Source organism: Engraulis encrasicolus, unplaced genomic scaffold, assembly GCF_034702125.1.
Source record: "Engraulis encrasicolus isolate BLACKSEA-1 unplaced genomic scaffold, IST_EnEncr_1.0 scaffold_358_np1212, whole genome shotgun sequence".
Lineage (NCBI taxonomy): Eukaryota > Metazoa > Chordata > Actinopteri > Clupeiformes > Engraulidae > Engraulis > Engraulis encrasicolus.
The window spans coordinates 16,069-40,744 of NW_026945652.1; the positions used below are offsets into that span (position 1 = coordinate 16,069).

General features: G+C 41.8%; 1 protein-coding gene across 1 annotated transcript; it reads left to right on the forward strand.

Annotated features, from left to right (window-relative positions):
- Positions 1-14,887: 14,887 nt before the first annotated feature.
- LOC134443689 (purine nucleoside phosphorylase-like) lies at positions 14,888-24,392 on the forward strand (the record flags this gene model as incomplete). The annotated part of the gene is made up of 4 exons (XM_063193333.1): positions 14,888-15,172; positions 21,965-22,019; positions 24,179-24,293; positions 24,338-24,392. Coding segments are annotated over exons 1-4 (254 nt in total), but the record flags the coding sequence as incomplete, so codon positions are not given.
- Between the last annotated feature and the right edge of the window lie 284 nt (positions 24,393-24,676).

Below are 24,676 nucleotides of genomic sequence, written 5' to 3' on the forward strand. Positions count from 1 at the left end.
AAAAACAACTGCCACCACTGACCATCGACGGTGATGCTGTGGAGAGAGTGAGCAGCACCAAGTTCCTTGGAGTGCACATCAGCGACGACCTCTCTTGGACCACCAACACTACATCACTGGCGAAGAAGGCCCATCAGCGTCTCTACTTCTTGCGCAAACTAAAGAAGGCAAGTGCTACACCCTCCATCATGACAACATTCTACAGAGGAACCATAGAGAGCGTCGTGTCCAGCTGCATCACAGTGTGGGGAGGAAGCTGCACGGAGAAAAACAGGAAGACACTCCAGCGTGTTGTGAACACAGCGAAGAAGATCATTGGAGTACCACTCCCCTCCCTGCAGGACATTTACACCGCAGCCAGGCCACTGACAACGCTCCCCCCCCTCATCCCCACCACCATATCTGCGACTGAACTTTCCACCTGCACTACTACATCTGTGACTGAACTTTCAACCTGCACTAACTCAAAACATACACATGCACACACACATACACACACACACACACACACACACACACACACACACACACACACACACACACACACACACACACACACACACACACACACACACACACACACACACACAAGCACACTGCACTTTCTGCACTAAACCCAAACATACACACACTGACACACAACTCATACTCACACACATACACACACACACACACACACACACACATACACAGGTACACAGACACACACACAGACGCACACCGCACTTTCTACCTGCACTAAACACACACACACACACACACACACACGCACACAAAACACATACAAACACACACACACACACACACATACTGCTGCTGGTGTATTTAATAAACCTTTTTTTTTTTAATTATTTATTTTCTTCAAATGCTACTATTACTATGTCAGAACGCTATAAAGGACTTTTAGAAAAAGCACAACAAAATACCTCCTCTTTAATGTATGTTCTCTACAAGTCTTCTGTTGTCCAGTCTTGCACTTTAAATGTCTGTATGAGCAATGTCTACGTCCATACTGTCTATGTCCATGTATGAGTACTGGACATGCATGGGAGAGCAAGAAACGCAATTTCAAATTCTTTGTATGACCAGTGCATGTAAAGAAATTGACAATAAACTTGACTTGACTTGACTTGACTTGACTCAACTTCGCTATGTCATGCTATTTGTACTATTGTTGACAAAGACACTGCTTCTATAGTAATACCCATGTGCTGTTTGTCAAGTTTGTGAGGACACATCCTCAGTGATGATTCATGGTGTCACTGAACTGTGTCATCAGTGAACTAAACTGAACTGAACTGACAGGAGCCCCTACTTGTCTGCACCGCTCAGGACAACGTAGCCCTGCATAGAGTAGTGCACGCGTCGCTGCAGAAAGAATCACTAGGACCCTGCTGCCAGGGCTGCAAGATATATACTCCAGAAGGGCTAAGATGCGGGCAGAAAGGATTATGACAGACACCTTTCATTCCAGTCATTCCATGTTTGAAAGGATGCCCTCAAAATTAAAAATGATACCAAACAACATATGTGAAGCCTGTGACACATTTCAAAAGGGGATCGAAATATGATTTTAATACCGCCATTGGATTACATGTTAAAACGGTTAAGGGCCCATGAAATCAGAACATGTGACGTCATTTTTAAGCCTTATTGGAATACTGAGGTCGCTTCGCAGGATGACCTTGGATTTTACAGGCATATTGTATTCTCAGTGTGTGCGCGTGTGTGTGTGTTGCAGAGCGAGCAGCAGTCCCCAACCTGGCTGTGCTGTCCAACCAGACCAGCCCTGATCTCTGCAACATCACTCTCATCTGCACTGCACCCGGGGTGGCACCCGGTGTGACCTTCAACTGCTCTCGAACCAACAGCATCACCATCTGCTACCCGGAGGATCAAGACAGGTGAGGCGCCATGAAAAAAACATCTGTTGGTTTGCTGTTTTGAAAAGATGCTTCCTTAGAGAAGTTTTAATCTGGTGACAGAGACCAGACCAGCGCATACCAGCTGGAAACGACTAAGAGTAACATGATTCAGCAGCAGCAAATGAAAATGCTCAGACTCCAACTATGCTATCCTGCTGCTGGTGAAGGTTCATATGATGTGTAGCTCTTTAATGAAGGTTGTGGAGGGTGTAGTTGTGATTACGTAACACAGCAGAGTTATAATGTTATCATTTGGTATCCCATCAAAACTTAATGCGCAAAAAACATTTATTTTTAACTTTGTGTTAATGGAGAACACCTGAACTACCCATAGTATGGTTGTGTTGCACCGATACTAATACCAATATCGGATGCGGCCCGGATCGGCACTAAAATGGTGGTATCGATATCGGCGAGTACCAACAAATAGGACACCAATACCATTTACAGATGCTTGTATGACTCTTGAACTTTATTATTTTATATCAGAGTGCAACACCGATTTGTGCGGTACTTCAAGCACTCCACTTCTTTGAAGTTATCATCCCAATACGTATGCTTATAATTTTAATTTCCACCACACAGGTTCCTCTCCATCTCCTCCAACCAATCAGCAGTCTCCTGTAACCATAGCAACCCAGTCAGCTGGAGCCTGGACACCATTGAATTCCAACCCTACTGTGAAGGTAAGCTTGATGCAGACAGTCACGTCAGCTGGAGCACACTGCAGCTTAACATACTGTATTTTCACATGAATTGGGCGCAAACACTGAAAAAGATTTGCAAAGCCTCATTATTTGTAAACCTGGCTCTCTGCAGAGGACCATGGCACCAAAAGCAGTCATCTGGTACCTAGGGTTAGCTCTCTGAAGACGTGGTTTTATCAAAAATCCTTCCAGGTGATTAGAGCAGGCCTGCCGACAGGCGGGTGTAGGAGGAAGTGGGGCCCACTCAGAGATTTTTGTCACGGGCCCAAAGCTGTCAGCTGCCCTGGATTGGAGAAACCATTTCTGTGACATTTGTCTTGACTTGCTTGTGAGCTGCTGTCATCACATCAGTATTGCCAATGCTAAAGCTAAACCACAGCACACTGTATTTGGATAGCAAGTGTCTTCATATACAAAAACAAAACAACAAAGTCTTAAGACAGAGTTGACTGTCTGACAGTGTTCCCGACCCGCCAGGTTGGTGTGGGGGGGTAATTAACCAGTGTTCTCCTCTAGCCTCCTCCATGACTGAGGTACCCTGAGCATGGTACCGTCCCACCGCACTGCTCCCTTTCAGGTGCCATTGGGTGCTGAGTGTTCTGTGAAACAACTGCTCTTTTTCACGTCTTTTCCCCCTTGTCCACTACATTTTAAACAAATACTGTCTTCACATGCTATAGGAATCATGCTAAATACCAAACGCCAACATGTACAACCCACCATTTTTCAGTGGCTCAAGATTTTTTGATACACCAGTTACCAGATGAAATAACCTAGGGTATTTTTTAACATGGCAGAGAGAAATTGTAGTTCTATTTTCAGATCATTGTGTCTTTGGTCCCCTTTGTGTCCTCCACCTAAATGTTACTGTCACATGTTTTTTGTGTTCTCGTTCTGTCTCTTTCTCCACCTATGGTTGGGACTTCTCCAAGCCACTTTTTACCCGACTTTTCAACTTTTCGGAGAAAGAGGGTGGAGGAGAATTGGTAAATGTATGGTTGCAATCAACAGAAACATTCAGACATCAAAGAGCATTTCAGATCATGTACATTGTCTCATTTCCCTGATGTTTCATGTGCAGAATTCGACAATAAAGGTGACAATTGACATTGACTTTGACCTAAAAACTTTGACACCACTGAAGAGAGCAAGGGCGTAACTTTATGCTGACAATTGGGGGGGTCAAGATTTCCATCTAAATGAATTAAATGGCTAAACAGTTTTCTTCAGTATTTGCATGTACAGTTATGTATGTTACCTGGTCATTTGTGCCTCCTGCGCTGTCTCTCTCTGTACTCTCTCTCCCTGTTTTTGGTCATCCGATTCTCCTTCGCCTCGTTCTCTCCCTCTGTCTTCAACTGATGCACTTCCTCCATCACCTCCTTTCTGTTGCTCAACTGCTACATCTCCTCCGTTGCCTCTCTCTCCTTCAACTGCTGCACCTCCTCTGACACCTTCATACTCTATCTCTTGAACTGGTTCACCTCCTTTGTCACCTCCTTCTCTCTCCCTCTCATCTGTGCTTCCTCGTCTCTCTCTCTGGACACCCGTCTCTCTCTCATCACCTGTACCTCCTTGGCCTTGGATCTCTCTTTGGTGACCTGCACAATCAAGTTTTTGAACCTGATATAAAAAAAAACCTCAGTTAATGTTCAAATGGCTTGGCAGCAAACTCACATCAGAGTTTTAGAGAATGCATTTTCCCAATCAGGCTAAAGTCAAGCTGTCAGAAAATCTCCATTTGTAATGTGGCATATAGCAATAAAGCAAAGATGAGTTAATTAATTAATTAATTAAAAACATTCCTACCCTTTGCTTAGTAGGCCTAATTCATATGATCAGAAGAAAGCTACAGTCAGAGATGGTTGATAAAATCTTTGATGCAGTGCCAAATATGAATGACATATCCCAACCATCAATCACTAATCAGGATGCTGCACAAATAGGATCTCTTGTCTGCTGTTCGCCATGTTGTTAATCATATGATCAGAAGAAAGTTGCTGTGGTAGAAATTAAAGTAGCCTGCTGGCTACATAATATCCCATACCCATTATTTATACAATTGACTGTTGTTGTTTTTTTTATAACTAAATATAGCCTACAGTGGCGACTGGCGACAAACATATTGAGAGGACCTCCTCTGTCTCACTCCAAGCACAGCCACGCATAGTGTCACGCGAGGAAGGAACCCCTTGTCTCCCCAACCCTCTCTCGTGTCTCTCTCTTCATTACTTCACTGGCGAAACAAACTGTAATCGCTTGGCTGTTGTCAACAAATGCGATTTTGAAAACAAAATATAATGCCACAATACATCTTATTTAAAATGGATGTGTTTACTATTGGTGTCAAAAAACTTACAGGCATTTTGGTTCAGCTGCATTGAACAAGCTTCTCATTTGAAGTGGATACTATCATAGGAAATCACGCAGGCAACTGGACAGGGGGTAACCAAAAACTACTTAAAGGGACACTGTGTGAGATTTTTAATTGTTTACTTCCAGAATGCATGCTACCCAAACACTAATGTCACCTTTTTCATGAATACTTACCACCACCATCAAATTTTAAGTATTCATTATGACTGGAAAAATCACACTTTTCATACATGAAAAGGGGGATCTTCTCCATGGTCCGCCATATTGAATTTCCAAAATTTAGCTGCAAAAATGACTGTACTTGGACCATACTAGAAAATATTTGTTTAATACTTAGTAAACTTTCATGTAAAGATCATATTTGGCAATAGGCAGCCCAATTTCAATAAGCAGCATAGTTGCAGTACCTTTTTTGACCATTTCCTGCACAGTGTCCCTTTAAATGACGTGAAATAAAACAAACAGACGTCCGATTGCTAGGGTTTCACAAAATGTGTTGGTTTGAGGGAGTAAATATCCCAAGTGCTAGCCATCAACGAAGTCCAAAATAGCCAGCCACGTCCAGTGTTATTGAACTAGCTGTCTGTCGTAACCTTGCATAAAATAGCTATATAACTAACTGACAGGCAGAAAGGCAGTGGTTCTCAAAACACTCGGAAATAATGTCTCTTGTGCCAAAGACGCATCCACGCATGATCATGTGGCAATTGCAAGTTAAAAGTAGAAAAAAAAACAATTGCTCAATACTTGATAAAGCTGATCGCTAATCAGTTTGAATTTGGGATAGTGGAGAAGAGGATTACCCATTGAGAGATTCCCTGATTGTCGCTCCCAACGCAGGACGCTCCCCGGTCGGCTCGCTCCCACTAGCCAGACTATCGATCCCACCGCCATATAACGGAGCTAGTTATCTTTTTGATGTTAGTTTTTTTGTTTCCAACCCTAACCCTAAATTGCCTGTATGTGGCAGTGTATGATAATACGTGAAATATAATCGGACTACACGTCCGGGACTGGAGTGATAGAAACACCTGGGACTACACGTCCAGGAGCGATCTCAGTTAGGAGTGTCCATCTACCTCCCCCATAGATTGTACTACGTACACAACTAACGCAGATTTGGGGAATACCAAGGGGGGCAGGGGGGGGTTACATTACAACATGATTAAACATAACCGAACGAAACTATTTTTCACTATTTTACATAAAATGGGTAAAGTTGTTCATGCAAGACAAGTACTGTAATTATATAGGGGGGGTTGTACAATTATATAAGGGGGGTTATATTGTCAGGGTTTGAAGTCTGGGGGGGTCAAAACCCCCGTAACCCCCGTGGAAATTACGCCCATGGAAGAGAGTGAAGACTGCAGTGTGACTTTGTTTACTATGTTCTGTCTTTTCTTTTTTTAAAAACATTCAGAACCTGAGCTGACTTCTCCTCCTCCACATTCTTCTAGTCCTGGTTGGTTGATTGGGCTAATAGTTGGAACAGCATTATGCCTCCTTGGTGGTATTTGGTGGTGGAAGCATAAATACAAAGGTGAGTCTTCAGGTGAAACTAAACTAAATGTTTACAACTCGTGCATTTGGGTTAATGTTTCCTTACAAGCATGCAATGTAAGTCATGCGTGCCTACATTTTATTTTTCAGATCAAGGAGAGCCAGGACAGGTATGTGATGTAACAATTCATTATTTTGACTAAATGGTCTCATTGAAAACACGTTTTATTTTGTCTACGTTTAGTCCATATCCTCACATTATTTTATCTCATTTCCTGTCCAAAAACGGTAACTTAATATCATTCCACCACATGAAAACAAATAATATTGGCATTATTTCAGAATTGAATTTCAAGAGATATCGCTATTACTATAGAAAAAGACAAATTCCAAACCCTCTCTGGCATTTTCTAAATTACTTTTGACACATCATTCTAAAACAGTCTAGTCGTGATCCTGAGGCCCAATAGTGAACCCAGAAATGTTGAGTATTACCAAAGAAGGTAGATTAATAAAGAGGATTCAAACCCCGCCCAAACAATGCAAAAGACTGTACTCATGTTGGCTCTGCTAAGGGGGCGTCGTCCCCTCCTTCTTCTTCTCTTCAATCCTAAAGTGTACATGTTTTACACACAGGAAAAAAACACATTTTGAGCTTGTCTTAACCATATACAGGTGATTTTGTGTGTATGCAAATTAGTGCATAATTGATGTATGCCCTCATTTGCATATCTAAACATCAAAATATAAAAATACATTTATTTTTTCTCTCATCACAGAGTTTCATGCTGATATCTATGATTTAATTTTTTTGGCCGCCTTTTCACCTGTAGTAGTCTTACCTTAATATGCTAATTATGCAAATTGCTCAAAGTACAACTTTGGGTAGCCAAGCTAAATTCCACCCATTACCTGTAGGCCCACAGATTATATTTCTAACATAAAACTGTAGGGTACTCTACATTTCCGGGTTCATGAAATCACGACTAGACTGAAACTCATAAAAGGTGTCAGCACATTGGAATAGGGAACTATAACTTTGTCACTATGTCATTTCCTAAAAAACCCTGCAAATTTGGCAATACTGTATCCTGTTGTTAAGGGCTGACTGCTTGCGGCAATGTTATAAGAAACTGAAACCGCTTCGCCATATCTACGACATGATTTTGTCACTCAATATTTCATATTTTTCACATCATGTCAAAAACCCTTGTGAACATTTGAGGTGTTTTGATGCACATATTAACTGAAATTGATGGGCATTACCCAAGTTAGATGGAAAATACATTACGGTGACATTTTGGGCAATACAATCAGGAAATGATGTCATAATGATGTCATAATACCCAATAATGACACAAAACTGATGTCAATCATAGCTTCTGTATAAAAAGAAGACAATACGCACACTTCAGGTCTATTTTTGTGCAAAGAAGCTTTACTGGACTTGCAAGCTTTCGGTCCTTAGACCTTCATCAGGCAGAGTGCATACAAAATCATAGATCCTTGGCTGAAGATCATATCCTCAAAGTTTGGTGGTCATATGCCATTTGGTTCCTAAGTTATGAGGGGGGGGTCAAAAGAGCCCCCCCGGTCCCAGGAATGCCAAAAAAAGCTCGGTCTGGATAGGGTTAAGCACACCTGACCATGCCCAGAAAATGTCAAATGAAGCAGATTTCAAGAAAGGTTACAAAACTTGTCATGTAGCAGTTATGTTAATCAGCAGTCCTTCTGTGTGATATCATTTCTCATAGCATGGTCTTCTGGCACAAATTAACAGAATGGCTCCTCAAATGGTCGTTACTCCACTTTGGCAATTTAGGAACACAAGTGACACACTAAATTCCACAAAATTACTGATAATATCCCTGAAAATAATATTCTGTTTCTTTTTTAGTCACTGTTACACCAGGCAAAAGTAGGATGTCAATATATACATATATTTATAGGGCAACGTCTTGTAACATGATGGTTTATACATCTTGAATTGGGAACTTGAATAACATAGCCTTCTATTTTGATAATATGTGATTATTAATAACAATCTATAGATTAAATTTTTTAGCATTAAGTTTAAAATCATATTTTGCAACTCTCACATTGCTGTCTAATGCTGTTTGTGTGTTTCCTCCTTGCTTTGTCTCAGAGTGAGGGCCCAGCACCTGACAACACTGATTACAGCCCAATCATGTTCACCCGGGACCCGAACCGAGACATTTTGAAGGTTTAGTGTTTGTAAAATCGCATATAATATTTGGGATTTACCTTCAACTATACATAAAAGTGTACTTGCCAAAAACAGTGACTGAATATCATTCCATCATATGAAAATAAATTATAGGATTTGGATCATTTCAGAATTTAATTTCAGGAGCTATCGCTATTTCTATATAACAGACAAATTCTGAACCATCTCTATCATATTCTAAAATATTTTTGACAAATCATTCTAAAACTCATAAAAAGGTGTCAGCACATTGGAATAGGATTGTCATTTCCTACAAAACCACAATATGTTTATGCAAAATGTTGGTTACATTCAATGTTGCCATATTGGGTGGTTCCCTGCCCAATTGGGCTACATGGAATGGTCGTCTGCGGGTAAAAACGGGAAAAATGGGTAATTTGGCGTTTTTTTCTACAGTTTTGTGACCATAATCACTGCAATTTGTTGAAATTGGGCGGAATTTAACACATTTTGGAGGGTTTTTGAGAACCCTTTGGGCGGGATTTGATCACACACATCTGGCAACACTGGTTACGCCAATCAACACAAACCTGTTACCAGGCTGTATCAATTGGTGCAACCAGTATTTTATATGAACAGCCTATCTTAATTGTATTGACAGTTTCCTCTGTAAAGCAACAATCATATTTGATTTTGTGTATGCGGAGTTCTCGTTCAAACTTGATAGTGTTGTGAAGTAGCAATATGCTAAAAAATAAATCTGTACTATAGTGATTGTTGGGTACCCTAATTAGCAAGCTGCATGTGTTTGTATGTTGATGGTGCTCATGTTCATGGTGCAATACCAATGTACAAAACATGTTGCTTTAGGTAAAAGTTGAGGTTTAGCTCAACATTTCAGATTTCACAGCCACACTGTGTAACAGGGTGTGTAGATTGCAATAGGGCATGTCACATGGTTTGAGTTGTTGCACCATCTGACATGGCAAAAAATTAATTGAAACTTTAAAGGCTTTCTGATGGAAACCTATTAAAGTTTGTGATATGGATATAAAGATTTCAAACATGTGTTTAAAATGAACACTAATTTTGTTGACAGGAAATTTGTATTTTAAATGTTTTGCTAACGTTGTAGTACTTGACTTGCAAATTTAAACACACCTGATCATGCTCAGAAAATGTCAAATTAAGCAGATTTCAAGAAAGGTAACAAAACTTGTCATGTAGTAGCAGATATGTTAATCAGCAGTCCTTCTAAATGTCATTTATTGTGGCATGGTCTTCTGGCACAAATGAACAAAATGGCTCCTCAAATGGTTACTCCACATTGAGAATTTAGGAACACAAGTGACACACTAAATTCCAGTTCCCAAATTGGGGCAACCGTGGCCTAGTGGTTAGAGAGTTGGTCTTTCAATACAGGGGTTGCAGGTTCAAATCCACCCTGACCTCTCCCTACATCTCCATCCATGGCTGAAGTGCCGTTGTACTTGAGCAAGGCACCTAACCCCACATTGCTCCAGGGACTGTAACCAATACCCTGACAAATAATAACTGTAAGTTGCTTTGAATAAAGGAAAGTGTCAGCTAAGTGCAATGTAATAAGTCCCTCAAAATACTGACAATATTTATGAAAATAATATTCTGATTCTCTTTTAGTCACTGTTAAACAAGACAAAAGTAGAATGTCAATATATACATATGTATATAGGATGGCCAACGTCTTGTAACATGCTGGTTTAGCCTATAGATCTTGAATTGGGAACTTGATTAATATAATCTTCTGACAATATGTGACTATTCATAACAATTTACAGATGACAACATATTTTTAGCATTAAGTTTAACATCATACTTTGCAACTCTCACATGGCTGTCTAATGATGTTCATTTGTGTCCTCCTGGCTTCCTCTCAGAGTGGCGCCCCAGCACCTGACACCACTGAGTACTGCACTGTTCAGTCTCCCCAGAACTCATCAGCCATTTTGGAGGTTTAGTAGCCTATGTTTTAAATAATCAGTTATATTCATGGAGTTTTGGAGTTGGAGTGTGTGTGTGTGTGTGTGTGTGTGTGTGTGTGTGTGTGTGTGTGTGTGTGTGTGTGTGTGTGTGTGTGTGTGTGTTTGTGTGTGTGTGTGTCTGTGTGTGTGTGTGTGTGTGTGTGTGTGTGTGTGTGTGTGTGTGTGTGTGTGTGTGTGTGTGTGAGTTGAGAAGACCTTATTTCTCTTTATGTGTGTGTCCTCCCTGCTTCTGTCACAGGGAACCCCAGTCCCAACCCCGTCAACGACTGTGTATGCCACCGTTCAATCCAAGGGAACCTCAGCTGTCAGTTATAACAGCCTACTCTGAAGTCAACAACAAGAACACATATGACCAGCCAGTGTGCTGTTACTCCACATATGACCAGCCAGTGTGCTGTTACTCCACATATGACCAGCCAGTGTGCTGTTACTCCACATATGACCAGCCAGTGTGCTGTTACTCCACTGTACACCAGCCAGTGTGCTGTTACTCCACATTCTGACCAGCCAGTGTGCTGTTACACATTGTACCCCAGCCAGTGTGATGTTACTACACATTCTGACCAGCCAGTGTGATGTTACTACACATTCTGACCAGCCAGTGTGCTGTTACTACACATTCTGACCAGCCAGTGTGCTGTTACTACACATTCTGACCAGCCAGTGTGATGTTACTACACATTCTGACCAGCCAGTGTATGAAGGCCTTTTGCCATTTGCGGTTTAGCCGTTGGAGGTATATTTCAAAGGTTTTCAAACTGGCATAGGCTACTAGGCCTATATGTAATATAACAGAATATATGTTTAAATGACACAGGCTACGATGTATAATGTAACAGAATATATGTTTAAATGACACAGGCTACTATGTGTAATGCAACAGAATATATGTTTAACCCTATCCAGACAGGGGGGGGGGGGGGGGGGGGGGGCTAAAAGTGCCCGCACCAACTTTGATGTCGTATAACTCTTGAATGACTAAAGCTATGACTACGAAACTTTGTGACTTTTCCTAAAATGAAGTTGGCTACAATGTGATACCAAAAGATTAGGTCTATCATTTGTGTTGTTGCCATGGCAACGGTTTTCTGACAGGTACGCCTGACCAAAAATCACTGATCTTAGTCTCATCATCATCACTTTTCAAAATTTTTTTTACATTATCATTAGCATCAGACACCCTTGTGAACATTTTAAGTGGTCTGATGCACATACTGTATAACCAAAATTGATATGCATTACCCAAGTTAGATGGAGAATACATTAAGGTGACATTTTGGGCAATAAAATCAGGAAATTACGTCATAATGACGTCATAATGTCCAATAATGACACCAAACTGATGTCATGCATAGATCTTTGGCTGAAGATCATCCCCTCCAAGTTTGTTGGTCATACGCCATTCGGTTCCTAAATTATGAGGGGGGGGGGGGTCAAAAAAGCCCCCCGGTCCCAGGCATGCAAAAAAGCCCGGTCTGGATAGGGTTAAATGACATAGGCTACGATGTGTAATGTAACAGAATATATGTTTAAATGAGGCTACTATGTGTAGTGCAGCGGAATATATGTTTAAATGGCACAGGATGTATAATGCAACAGAGTATATGTTTAAATGACATAGGCTACTATGTGTAATGCAACAGCAGTATAATGCAACAGAATATATGTTTAAATGACATAGGCCTATGTGTAGTGCAACAGAATATATTTTTAAATGACAGGCTACTGTGTGTAATTCAACAGAATATATTTTTAAATGACAGGCTACTATGTGTAATTCAACAGAATATATATTTTTAATGAAAGGCCACTATGTGTAATGCAACAGAATAAAGGCCATCAGGTTGGCAAATGTGTGTTCTTGGTTGTTGCTTCAATTATCCACAAGGTGGTGCCATTGCTCTTCAGTTGTCAGACCTCTCCACCAGGGTAGCCAGCTGGGACTGATGATTCCTGGCCCATGATCAGTGATCAAAAACTGCCTGCAGGCGCTAAATTGCATCCAATGCAACCAAAGTCTTTGTTGTATGAGCGCTTCCTGGACTCAGAAAAGGTGCTCTTTGAATGGGCAAATGTAGACATCGAAAATAAATAAATACCAAGGCACTCTCTTCAAAAGTAGAAAGCCTTTATTCCATGGCTTGGTTACAATTAACCTTTAAAGGGACACTGTGTGAGATTTTTAGTTGTTTATTTCCAGAATTCATGCTGCCCATTCATTAATGTTACCTTTTTCATGAATACTTAACACAAAGTATTTATTATGACTGGAAAAATTGCACTTTTCATACATGAAAAGTGGGATCTTCTCCATGGTCCGCCAATTTGAATGAACAAAAATAGCCATTTTTAGCTGCAAAAATGACTCTACTTGGACCATACTAGGAAATATTTGTTTAATACAAACCCCAACTCCGGTGTTTATTTTGTGATTAAATGTTTTGAAAATGATAGCATTTTGATTTTATTCACTGTATACCAAACGTCCCAACTTCACCGGAGTTGGGGTTTGTACTTCGTAAACTTTCATGTGAAGATCAAATTTGGCAGCCCAGTTGATGAAATTATTGATTTTGAGTTGTCTTGGCGAGATGGAATCCTGGAAAGTTTTTGTTTGTTGGACATTTGCACAATGATTACAGTGGTGGCATTTAAAACAACCAATGGGCCTTTTAGTCAACCAGTTCTGTTGAGAGTCTGGTTTGAGGTAACTATGGACCAGTTTGTCCTGTAAAGTGGGACATCTTTTGAAACTGACCAAAGGTGGATCAGGAAAGACCGGTCATAAAACCACCTTTGTTATTTACAGGTTGGAGTGTCCCCGATGTAAAGTGTTTTACATAGGAAGAACAAAATGGTGCTTACAAGACAGACTGGCTGAATTGGGTTTGAAGACCCCCTAGCTAGGCTCTTGGGTTTGAAGATCCTCTAGCTAGGCTCTTGGGTTTGAAGACCCCCTAGCTAGGCTCTTGGGTTTGAAGATCCTCTAGCTAGGCTCTTGGGTTTGAAGATCCCCTAGCTAGGCTCTTGCCCCCCTGAGCAGTGTTGAAATCATGTCTGATGACAACTATTTAAAAAAAAAACACACACATTTGTGTCACTATTTAACCCCTTAGCGCAGAGCATGTTATAACCTTACTGTCACCAAAATTATAATGGCTATGTATTCATCTGTTACTTAAGGCTCTCATTAATGTCATAACAATGTTGTTATGATGTAGTTGAGTATTTTATGCAAATAGCGAATAGGCCCGCCGGCGACTCCATCTGCAGTAAGAGGTCACATAGGGAAGCTTGGCAAAACCAGAGCAGACAACATTCTTGCCTAATGATGGCATAACAGTGAAGTGGCAGGACTGGTGGAGTGGAGACCATGTTCCTCTGCAATCCTGAGACAGTTTGCAACAATCTAAAAAATGTTGGCCTGTAGCCAAAAGGCAATATGTTGTCCATTTGTGACCATTTGTCTTCTAATAGGCCTGCATCAAGAAGAACATGCACGTTGACGGCAATGTGTATAGTATTGAATGCACATAAAGGATTATATGTGTTTTTGTCTTACAATTTATTGTACTTGAATTGAATTGGGCAGTCATCATGGGTAAGTGGTTATTGCGTCATTCTTATAGCCCAAAGGTTGCCGGTTCAACTCCCGACCCACCAGGTGGGTGGGGGGAGTAATTAACCAGTGCTCTCCCCCATCCTTCTCCATGACTGAGGTACCCTCCCTGAGCATGGTATCGTCCTGCCGCACTGCTCCCTTTTGGACGCCATTGGATGCTGTCCCCTTGCACGGCTGAGGCATAAATGCACTTTTGTTGAGTGTCTTTCTTTGGTTTTATAACATTGTAAATGAAACTTGTGTCTGTTGACAGCATGAGGTGTGTGTGCATGTGTGTATGTGCGTGTGTGTGTGTGTGTGTGTGTGTGTGTGTGTGTGTGTGTGTGCGTGTGTGTATGTGCGCGTGTGTGTGTGTGTGTGTGCGCGCGCGCAGCTGTGTGTGCGTGCATGCGCGCCTGTCTGTGTGTCACTATGGTAACCTCCCCCTCCCCCATCCTATCTTTTCCGGCTACATGACGCCATAAAAAACGCCTGCGACAATTGAACCAATCATATCTCACGTAACACATGACGTTTGACGCAAAGTCAATGGGCACCAAAAAAAAAGATGTGCGAGTGGAACTTCCCAGTGCCACCGACTTCAGTAGAAATATCAACACAGACTCGGAAGAGGCAGCAGACAGTGACGCTATTCAGTGCAGTTCTGACGTGGAGAGTTTGGACACGCTATTATCTATTTGTTACTTATTTCCAACGTGTGTTTTTCGAGGACTATTGTGGATTATATCCCATTTGTCTTGTATTTGAAAGATTGTTCTGCGTTTTCGTGGACTTGGAATATAGACACATCTCACGTTTTGGAAAATGTTTCCGGAATCTAAAGCATCACCCGGGTAAGACTTTGGGGGCGAATGCACTATATACGAACTTACTGCAAAATTCAACAGCTTCCTCCCTTTTTTGTTAATACAATGTAATGACGTTTTGTTTTGGCTTGGTGCACTCGCCCGGAGCCCTGATAATGATATGTGGGAATTAAGTGGCAACATCACTTGGGCACTACTCTGTTGAGAAACCGGCTCTACCGGCAGAGTGGTCGATACGATACAACAGCTAACCACAAACTCCATGACGCGAAGGGTTTTATTGCCAAAGAACATTTACCGTCTTTCTTTGCGCTTTGGAGGAACATTAGCCAATTAAAGGGAACAATTTAGTATGGAACAGAAGGCATGGTGTAAGCTTGGGCATGGTTCGCTTGCGACCATGCGGGCAATATTGTTGCAAAAGGCAATGCATCATATCCTTAATACGCACGATACATTTTGGATAGTTTTCCAAACCCCGAAACAGCCTTAAACTAAAACACCTAATCTCAAACCCCACTTTATCACAGCCCATTTTATTATGTCTGCAGTTCAAATGACGCCACAAATTCCCCCTCAAAATGTCTCGGACTTCGACGGGATGGTGCGGTGCGTCATGCGTAAAACCCAGTGAGGTTTTCGTCAAAGATTGAAGTTACAACTGATCAGACTGTGAACGATTCTGTTTTCTTTCGCGTGTATATTTCAGGAATAAATGGGATGGTGTCGTAATGCGGGCTCTTGTCTAATGATGGGGGAACGTGGTGGTAGCTCTCGCGTGGGAGAGTCATTGATGAAACGTCGTTCAGGGTATCATTATGCCCAGAAGGATTCCGTTTCGAGTGGTTCTCTTTCTATGTGGGCTACAACAGTTTGTGCTATATTATGGGATGAATCGACATGCTCTTTGTGGTTTATTTATGTGATTGGTCGGAAACGTGGCGATATACCAGAGCTTTTTACACTCCAGCTGTCGCTGTCCCGTCTGCCAGCCCCTGCCTGCATCCGTTTCCTCGATGTGCGTACCAGCTGGAGTTGTGCGTCTACCCAAAAAGAGCCACGCATGCGCGGAATAGTGATTTTTTTCGAGACAATGTGTTCGTTGAAGAAGAACAGGGTAATATTAACAGTTCCCCGTTGCATACAAGTTTCGGGAACATCCGTAAGTGTGCGCTCTGATAAATTAAAACAAAAAAAAGTTTGCGCATGTGCCAAACACATCTGGTTCAGTGCTCAACGTGAGTAGCCACACGTGTCGGGGCATCGCTTACTCACGTAGCCGGCGTACACACAATATCCTACTACTGTGGGAGGTTAGGTGAAGTCTAGAGCAGTGCTTCCCAAGTTTTATGGTCTCACGTACCTCCTAAGCCTTTTTGTTGTGCCATGATGAGTACCCCCTCACTTGTGTTGCATATCTCCTCCTCTATCCCAATGTGACTATGCTCCATACATTATCACATTTCCCCAAGTACCTCCTGCACCCCCTACCCCTTGCTCGTGTACCAGTGGTTCATGTCCCTGTTTGGGAAACACTGGCCTAGAGAAGGATTTTATTTATTTACTTCCTCTTGCTGTTTCTTGCACATTCCTCTAGTATACTTGATATAGGATAGGCCTACTTAGTGCTATTCACTTCCCCTACCTAATGTACTTGCACAGCCAGCGTTTTTTGCACACCATTGTATTTGGTCATTGTGTGACACCAGTGAAGTTGAAAGTTGAGCGGAACTGTTGAATAGTTTGTCCTGTCCTGTCCTGCCTATTGTCATGTCATGTCTGTTATATCTAGGTGTGTATTGTATGTGTTAAATCTTTGTTTTTATCCTGTCATAAGCAATACAACCTGCCTGATGTGTACCTTACCTGCTCACAAAAAATCCCCATTGGAGATAATAAAGTTTCTAAGTAACTAACATAGCCGACGTAGACACGTGCAAACAGGGGCGTAGCATCACATTTTGGGCCCTATGTACAATCCGCTCCAATGGACCCCCCTCCTATATCTCCCAGCTATATATCTTCATAAATCGGATTTTGTGTGGGCCCCCTTTACTAAGCATGGGGCCCTGGTGACTGGCCACACTTTACCCCCCTGAACGACACCCCTGCATGCAAATACCAGCCTACTGTGGGAGGTTAGGTGAGGTCTGGAGAAGAAACAACCGTGGGAGACATGCAGCTGTTATTGTTAGAAAAACAAGCAAACACAGCTTAGTCGTTTTCCTCCAGGAGGATTGCAATAACTCCATGTTCAAATGTAGTAAGCTTATTCTTTTTGCGGTTTGCAGTATTTTCCATGTAGCCTATGTCCAATTTCGCTGTTTCTAGGTCTACCTGCAGCTATGTAATTAGCAGTTTGCAGTACGTTACATATTGCTCCAGGGGCTGTAACCAATACCCTGACAAACAATAACTGTAAGTGACTTTGGATAAAGGGGCCGGTAAGTGTAATGCAATGTAATGTAAATAGATACTTAGATAGACAGACAGACAGACAGACAGACAGACAGACAGACAGACAGACAGATAGATAGATAGATAGATAGATAGATAGATAGATAGAGAGAGAGAGAGAGAGAGAGAGAGAGAGAGAGAGAGAGAGAGAGAGAGAGAGATAGACAGACAGACAGACAGACAGACAGACAGACAGACAGACAGATAGATAGATAGATAGATAGATAGATAGATAGATAGATAGATAGATAGATAGATAGATAGATAGATAGATAGATAGACAGACAGATAGATAGACAGACAGACAGACAGACAGACAGATAGATAGATAGATAGATAGATAGATAGATAGATAGATAGATAGATAGATAGATACCTATAGACAGACAGACAGACAGACAGACAGACAGACAGACAGATAGATAGATAGATAGATAGATAGATAGATAGATAGATAGATAGATAGATAGATAGATAGATAGATAGATAGATAGATAGATAGATACAGTGCCCTCCATAATTATTGGCACCCCTGGTTGAGATGTGTCAAAAGCCTTATAATAAATTTAGTGTTTATTGCAGAAGAATACTGTCACACTGAAAATTGTAGGAAAATGTAGCCTTCAACTCAAATGAATTGTAAGAAAATAAAAAAATCCCTGACTAAAAAATAATTATTTTTCATTAAATCACCTGTTCCACAATTATTGGCACCCTTAACAATTCCCAGGAAATAAATATAATTGAGGCATTTCTGTCATTTCTACAGTAGTTTACAAAGTTTACCAGAGTATGTAGGAACATTTAATTAGTAATTCATCACTTCCTGTTTCCCTGGGGTATAAATATGACGTGACACCGAGGCCATTTCTCTTATCCACTCTTAAACATGGGAAAGACAAAGGAACACAGCATACAAGTGAGGCAGATGTGCGTCGACCTTCACAGGTCAGGCAGAGGCTACAAGAAGATTGCCACTCAACTGCAGCTGCCCATATCCACTGTGAGAGGAATAATTAAGAAGTTCAAAACAACTGGAACAGTGGTAAACAAGCCTGGACGAGGACCCAAGTTTATTTTGCCACCACGCACAGTGAGGAGGATGGTAAGAGAAATCAAAAGATCTCCAAAGCTCACTGTTACAGAATTACAACAAATGGTAGCATCCTGGGGTCACAAAGTCTCCAAATCAACCATCAGGCGCTGTCTACACGCCAACAAGCTGTTTGGGAGGCATGCACGGAGAAAACCTTTCCTCACTCACAATCATAAACGCAAGCGTCTGGAGTTCGCCAAGCGGTATTGGGGCTTCAACTGGGACCGTGTGCTTTGGTCAGATGAGACCAAGATTGAGCTTTTTGGCAACAAACACTCTAAGTGGGTCTGGCGTACCACGAAAGATGCGCATGCTGAAAAGCACCTCATACCCACTGTGAAGTATGGGGGTGGGTCAGTGATGCTGTGGGGCTGTTTCGCTTCCAAAGGCCCTGGGAACCTTGTTAGGGTGCATGGCATCATGAATGCTTTGAAATACCAGGACATTTTAAATCAAAATCTGTTGCTCTCTGCCCGAAAGCTGAAGCTGGGTCGTCACTGGGTCTTTCAGCAAGACAATGACCCTAAACATATGGCCAAATCTACACAGAAATGGTTCACCAGACACAAAATCAAGCTCCTCCCATGGGCATCTCAGTCCCCTGACCTCAACCCCATTGAGAACCTGTGGGGTGAGCTGAAGAGGAGAGTACAGAGGAGAGGACCCAGGTCTATGGATGATTTAGAGAGATTCTGCAAAGAGGAATGGCTGAAGATCCCTCTTTCTGTCTTTTCCCATCTTGTGAAACATTATAGGAGAAGATTAGGTGCTGTTTTGTTGGCAAAAGGGGGTTGTACAAAATATTAACACCAGGGGTGCTAATAATTGTGACACATTATTTGATGTCAAATAATTATTTCTTTATGTGGGATTTTTTCCCCACTGAATAAATGCACTTGTATTGAAGGTTGGATTTTTCTCTTTTTTTCCATTAAGGTCCCATATTATTTAGAAAAAAAAAAAAAATAATTGGAAGCTAAAAAACACATCTCAACCAGGGGTGCCAATAATTATGGAGGGCACTGTAGATAGACAGACAGACAGACAGACAGACAGACAGACAGACAGATAGACAGACAGAGAGATAGACAGACACCCCTTGTAATTACCATAGTAATACTAATGCAATAGAAGGCCATCGTAACTCGTTTGCTTGTCATCATGGCATCACTGGAAAGAATGTTGTACTCAATTATTTTGTTAAAGGCCATTTTTACTTCACGCTGTGATCCTCTGTGACTCAGAGTGAGAGTCTGTGTGTGTGTGTGTGTGTGTGTGTGTGTGTGTGTGTGTGTGTGTGTGTGTGTGTGTGTGTCCGTGCGTGCGTGCGCGTGTGTGTGTGCACGTGCGTGTGTGTGTGCATGCATACGTGCGTGCATTCGGTCACATAAAAGTCCATTTTTACTTCACTGCGCGCCTCCTTGACTCAGAGTGAGAGTGTTCCTGAGTCACCGGCTGACACCTAGTGCTCGTCTCGCACGCAAACACACAAGAGCTCTGTGTGCTGTGCACTCGGTCACGCTTGCACACAGTATATAAAAACAGGTCCGTCAGAATTACAGAGTGTTACATTACATTACATTACATTGCATTTGGCAGACGCTTTATAACCAAACAGAGTTTCAAAAGAGGACATGATCATAGCCAACATCACTAGCACTGGAAATATACAGAACAACAAGTGCAGATGCAATGAAGGGTTAGTTTTTCTTTTTTTTCAGTACACACACACACACACACACACACACACACACACACACACACACACACACACACACACACACACACACACACACACACACACACACACACACACACACACACATACACAGACATCATGTCAAGAGTCTGGCCTGGGGCTAGGTCAGTTCAAACATTAGTCTAGATACTCACGAAAGAGGAGTCTTTACTTGCTTCTTGAAGGCTGCAAGAGATGTGCTTAGTCTTGCTGCCTCTGGGAGACCATTCCACCACTTGGGAACAGAGAACAGTCTTTACTGGGAGTAATTAACCAGTGCTCTCCCCCATCCTTCTCCATGACTGAGGTACCCTCCCTGAGCATGGTATCGTCCTGCTGCACTGCTCCCTTTTGGACGCCCCCAGCACAAGCCGTCTGGCTCTGCCATCCAGTCCAGCCATCCAGAGTAAGCTTTTAGAACTCCAGATAGAGTATTTCAGAACATTTCTGAAAATAAGGGCCCACAAGGGTGCGGGGCCCACCGGTGAGTCAGTTCTGCTTCGCCGCTAATTATGAGGGGGGCCCTTTAACCCCTTAAGACACGGTGTTATCAGAATGGGAATGACCAAGTCGTAATGTCCTTGTAATGCCTAAAGGCCCTGTGCACTGTCATAGTAGTGTAGTACTGTAGTAGTTACGTAACTTTCAATGTCTATTACATCGTGTCACAGGAGGTACGGCGTGCATTAAGGGGCTAAGCCAAAAGTGCCCGGGCCCTGTTTCTCGCCCCATGAGGGGCCCCTTTTCTCTGTAGATTTCCATGCCACGTTTTGGCGCTTACTCACCAGTTTAATTCTAAATAACCAGAAATTAAACCCCATTGAAAATGAATGGGGCTTAATTTCTGTTGAGTTAGAATTAAACTGGTGAGTTAACACCAAAACGTGGCATGGAAATCTTCGGGTATATTGAAGAGGGAAGTGTGGGGAACCAGGTCAACAAACAAGAACAGCTGACAGCAAAGCATCAAGGATATTTGGGCTTCCATAACTCCCATGCACTGTTTTTGCCATTGACTTCAATGTTAAACGCATCATGGCCATTATGAAGACAGAGAATGTCCTAACCAAGTATTGACCATTGCATGTTATGTAGAAAGTACCAAATTTCAACTGATTTAATGTGACCCGAATTTTGATGAAGAAAAATGTGATTTTATAACAATATTCTAATAATGCGAATTCCCCAATTCATGGGTTTTTTGAGCTGGAAGGCCAACGTATATAAAAAGAAAAAAAATAATGATTGGAATAGTTTAAAAAAACTGGGCCATGAATCTACAATCCATGACAGTTTAACATTATTGAAGGAATTATGGAAATAAATCAACTTTTTCATGGTATTCTAATAAAAAGGCCTGGAGCTGTATACCCAGTATGCACCTCATGTAAAGCGGTGTCTCGTGTCTGACTCTCCTCTCCTGTGGTCCGGGGTACACATACACCCAGCCAGTATGTACCTCATGTAAAGCGGTGTCTCGTGTCTGACTCTCCACTTCCTGTGTCTGACTCTCCACTTCCTGTTCCAGGTACACGTATGACGAGTGCAGAGCCACTGCTGACTGGCTGCTGGATCAGTTACAGGTAACACACACTCAACTGACACAGTCCTACTCTACGCTATTATACTCTACAGGTAACACACACTCTACTGACACACTTCTACTCTACACTATTATACTCTATAGGTAACACACACTACTGACACACTCCTACTCTACACTATTATACTCTACAGGTAACACACACTCTACTGACACACTTCTACTCTACTCTACTCTACTCTACTCTACTCTACTCTACTCTACTCTACTCTACTCTACTCTACTCTACTCTGCTCTACTCTACTCTACACTAGTATACTCTACTATTCTATTCTACTCTACTCTACTCTAGTATACTCTACACTATTACACTCTACTCTACTGACACACTTCTACTCTACGCTATTATACTCTACTATATTGACACAGTTCTACTCTATGCTATTATACTACCCTATTCACACTCTATTGATACAGTTCTCTTCTACTCTACTATACTCTATTCTATTATATTCTAATTTGTTCTATTCTATTCTACTCTACTCTACTCTCTACTTTATTCTATTCTATTCTATTTAATTCTACTCTACTCTATTCTAGTCAATTGTACTCTATTCTATTCTATTATGTTCTATTCTACACTACTCTACACTATTCTACTCTTTTCTACTCTACTCTATGTTATTCTATTCTATTCTATTCTATTCTATTCTATTCTATTCTATTATACTGTGCTCTCTACTTTATTCTATTCTATTCTATTCTATTCTATTCTACTCTATTCTACTCAATCAATCGATCAACATGTTCTGTATATAAGTGTTTGAAATTCGCACACACACATTCCCACATTCCCACATCTGCTCTTCCCTATTGTCGGGGGTTCATGTGAGAAAGTACTCGCACAGCAACTTGCAGACCTCCCGGTATGTGTGCTCCACCCCTCATTGTTCCCATGCACCTGTTCTCAAATGACAATAATAATAATAAGGCACAAGGCATAGACAGATAAGGCAGTCGCCTAGGGCAGTGTTTCCCAACATTTTTTGTCTTGCGTACCCCCTAAGCCTTTTTGTTTTACCATGAGTACCCCCGCACTCACGCTCTATGTCTCTTCCCCTATCCCAATACACACACACAACAGGAGAGATCAATGAACGCAGAAGTACAGGCAAGGGTAGGCAGTAATCGTGGTCGTAAAGTTAGAAAGGCAGGTCAGTTTACCGGGGGTCAAGATCAGGCAGGTTTGCAGAGCGGAAGGCAGGTCGGGTTGTCAGGGGCTGGAGATCAAGCAGGTTTGCAAGCAGGTCCGGTTGTAGCCAGGAAACAGGAGTCACAGGAGTGAAGTTTACAGACGGTCTGACAGAGGAGAACTGAAAATACAGAAGTTAACGAGTAGAGGGAGTGCAGTGCAGCTGGATGGCCAATGAGGTGAGAGAGTGAGAACAGGTGGAGCAATTAGGCAGAGCAGAGTGAAGAGTGAGGGATAATTGAAAGTTATTAAGCTTGTAAACAGAAGCCAGGAGAGATATCATGACATGCATTGCTCTTGACCTGACTAGGTAGCTACACTTGGAGGCCATGAAAAAAAAAAACATGAACAGACATTCAAAGACAAAACCAGCCCCTTGACCTTTAGGTGTGTGCAGGTCCTAGTTTCCTGTTCAGGACTGCTCCCCTGTTCTTATGTGGACCGTCCCAGACAAAACCAACACCTTGACATAGGGGTGGGCGATATGGCAAAAATGTCATATCACGATTTGTTAACATAAAATCTCGATTTCGATTTTTTTTTCATCACAATCTTCCATCGAAAAAATAAAAACAACAAAAAATACTTGCAACTTGTAATTTGCAGTTAGTAAAATGTTAACCCACTGATGACATTCTCATAAAGTGCACTATTGGAATACAATAATGTGAAGTGATAAAGTGAAGACAACAACACTAGTAAGTAAACATCACTCTGATACTGATAGTAAACATCCTCACTGCAAGACTATCTACACGATTTCTCCACTTTGGCAGATTCGAGACGATCTTGGATCGATATCACGATTCACTATTTAATATCGTCATATCGCACACCCCTACCTTGACACCTCTGTTGACAGGTGCGTCTTGAGTGTGCGGCTGTGGACTGATCGATTGATTGGCTGATTGATTGATTGATTGATTGATTGATTGATTGATTGACAGGTGCGTCCTAAGGTGGGCATCGTGTGCGGCTCTGGACTTGGTCGCCTTGCCCACGGGCTGAAGGACCAGCTGGTCTTCCAGTACGGAGACATCCCCAACTTCCCCAAGAGCACAGGTGGGTATTGGTCACATCCCCCACTAACTTCCCCAAGAGCACAGGTGGGTATTGGTCACATCCCCCACTAACTTCCCCAAGAGCAAAGGTGAGACATAGGTGCCGTTTCCACTTAGCTGGATATTTTTATATGTGGATATTTTTTTTCTCCTGCTTGCATTGGTTTTGCATTGGTTTTGGCCTCCCGTTTCCACGTAGCAGATATTTAAAATCCAGGAGAAAAAAAAATAGCAGGAGAAAAAAATATCCTGTTTAGGGGGCTGAAACGCATTTGTTACAATGGAGGATTTATTTTTATCCACATGTTGCGTTTACACCTAAACAGGAGAAAAAAATACCCTGCTAAAAAAAATATCCTGCTACGTGGAAACAGCACCATAGAG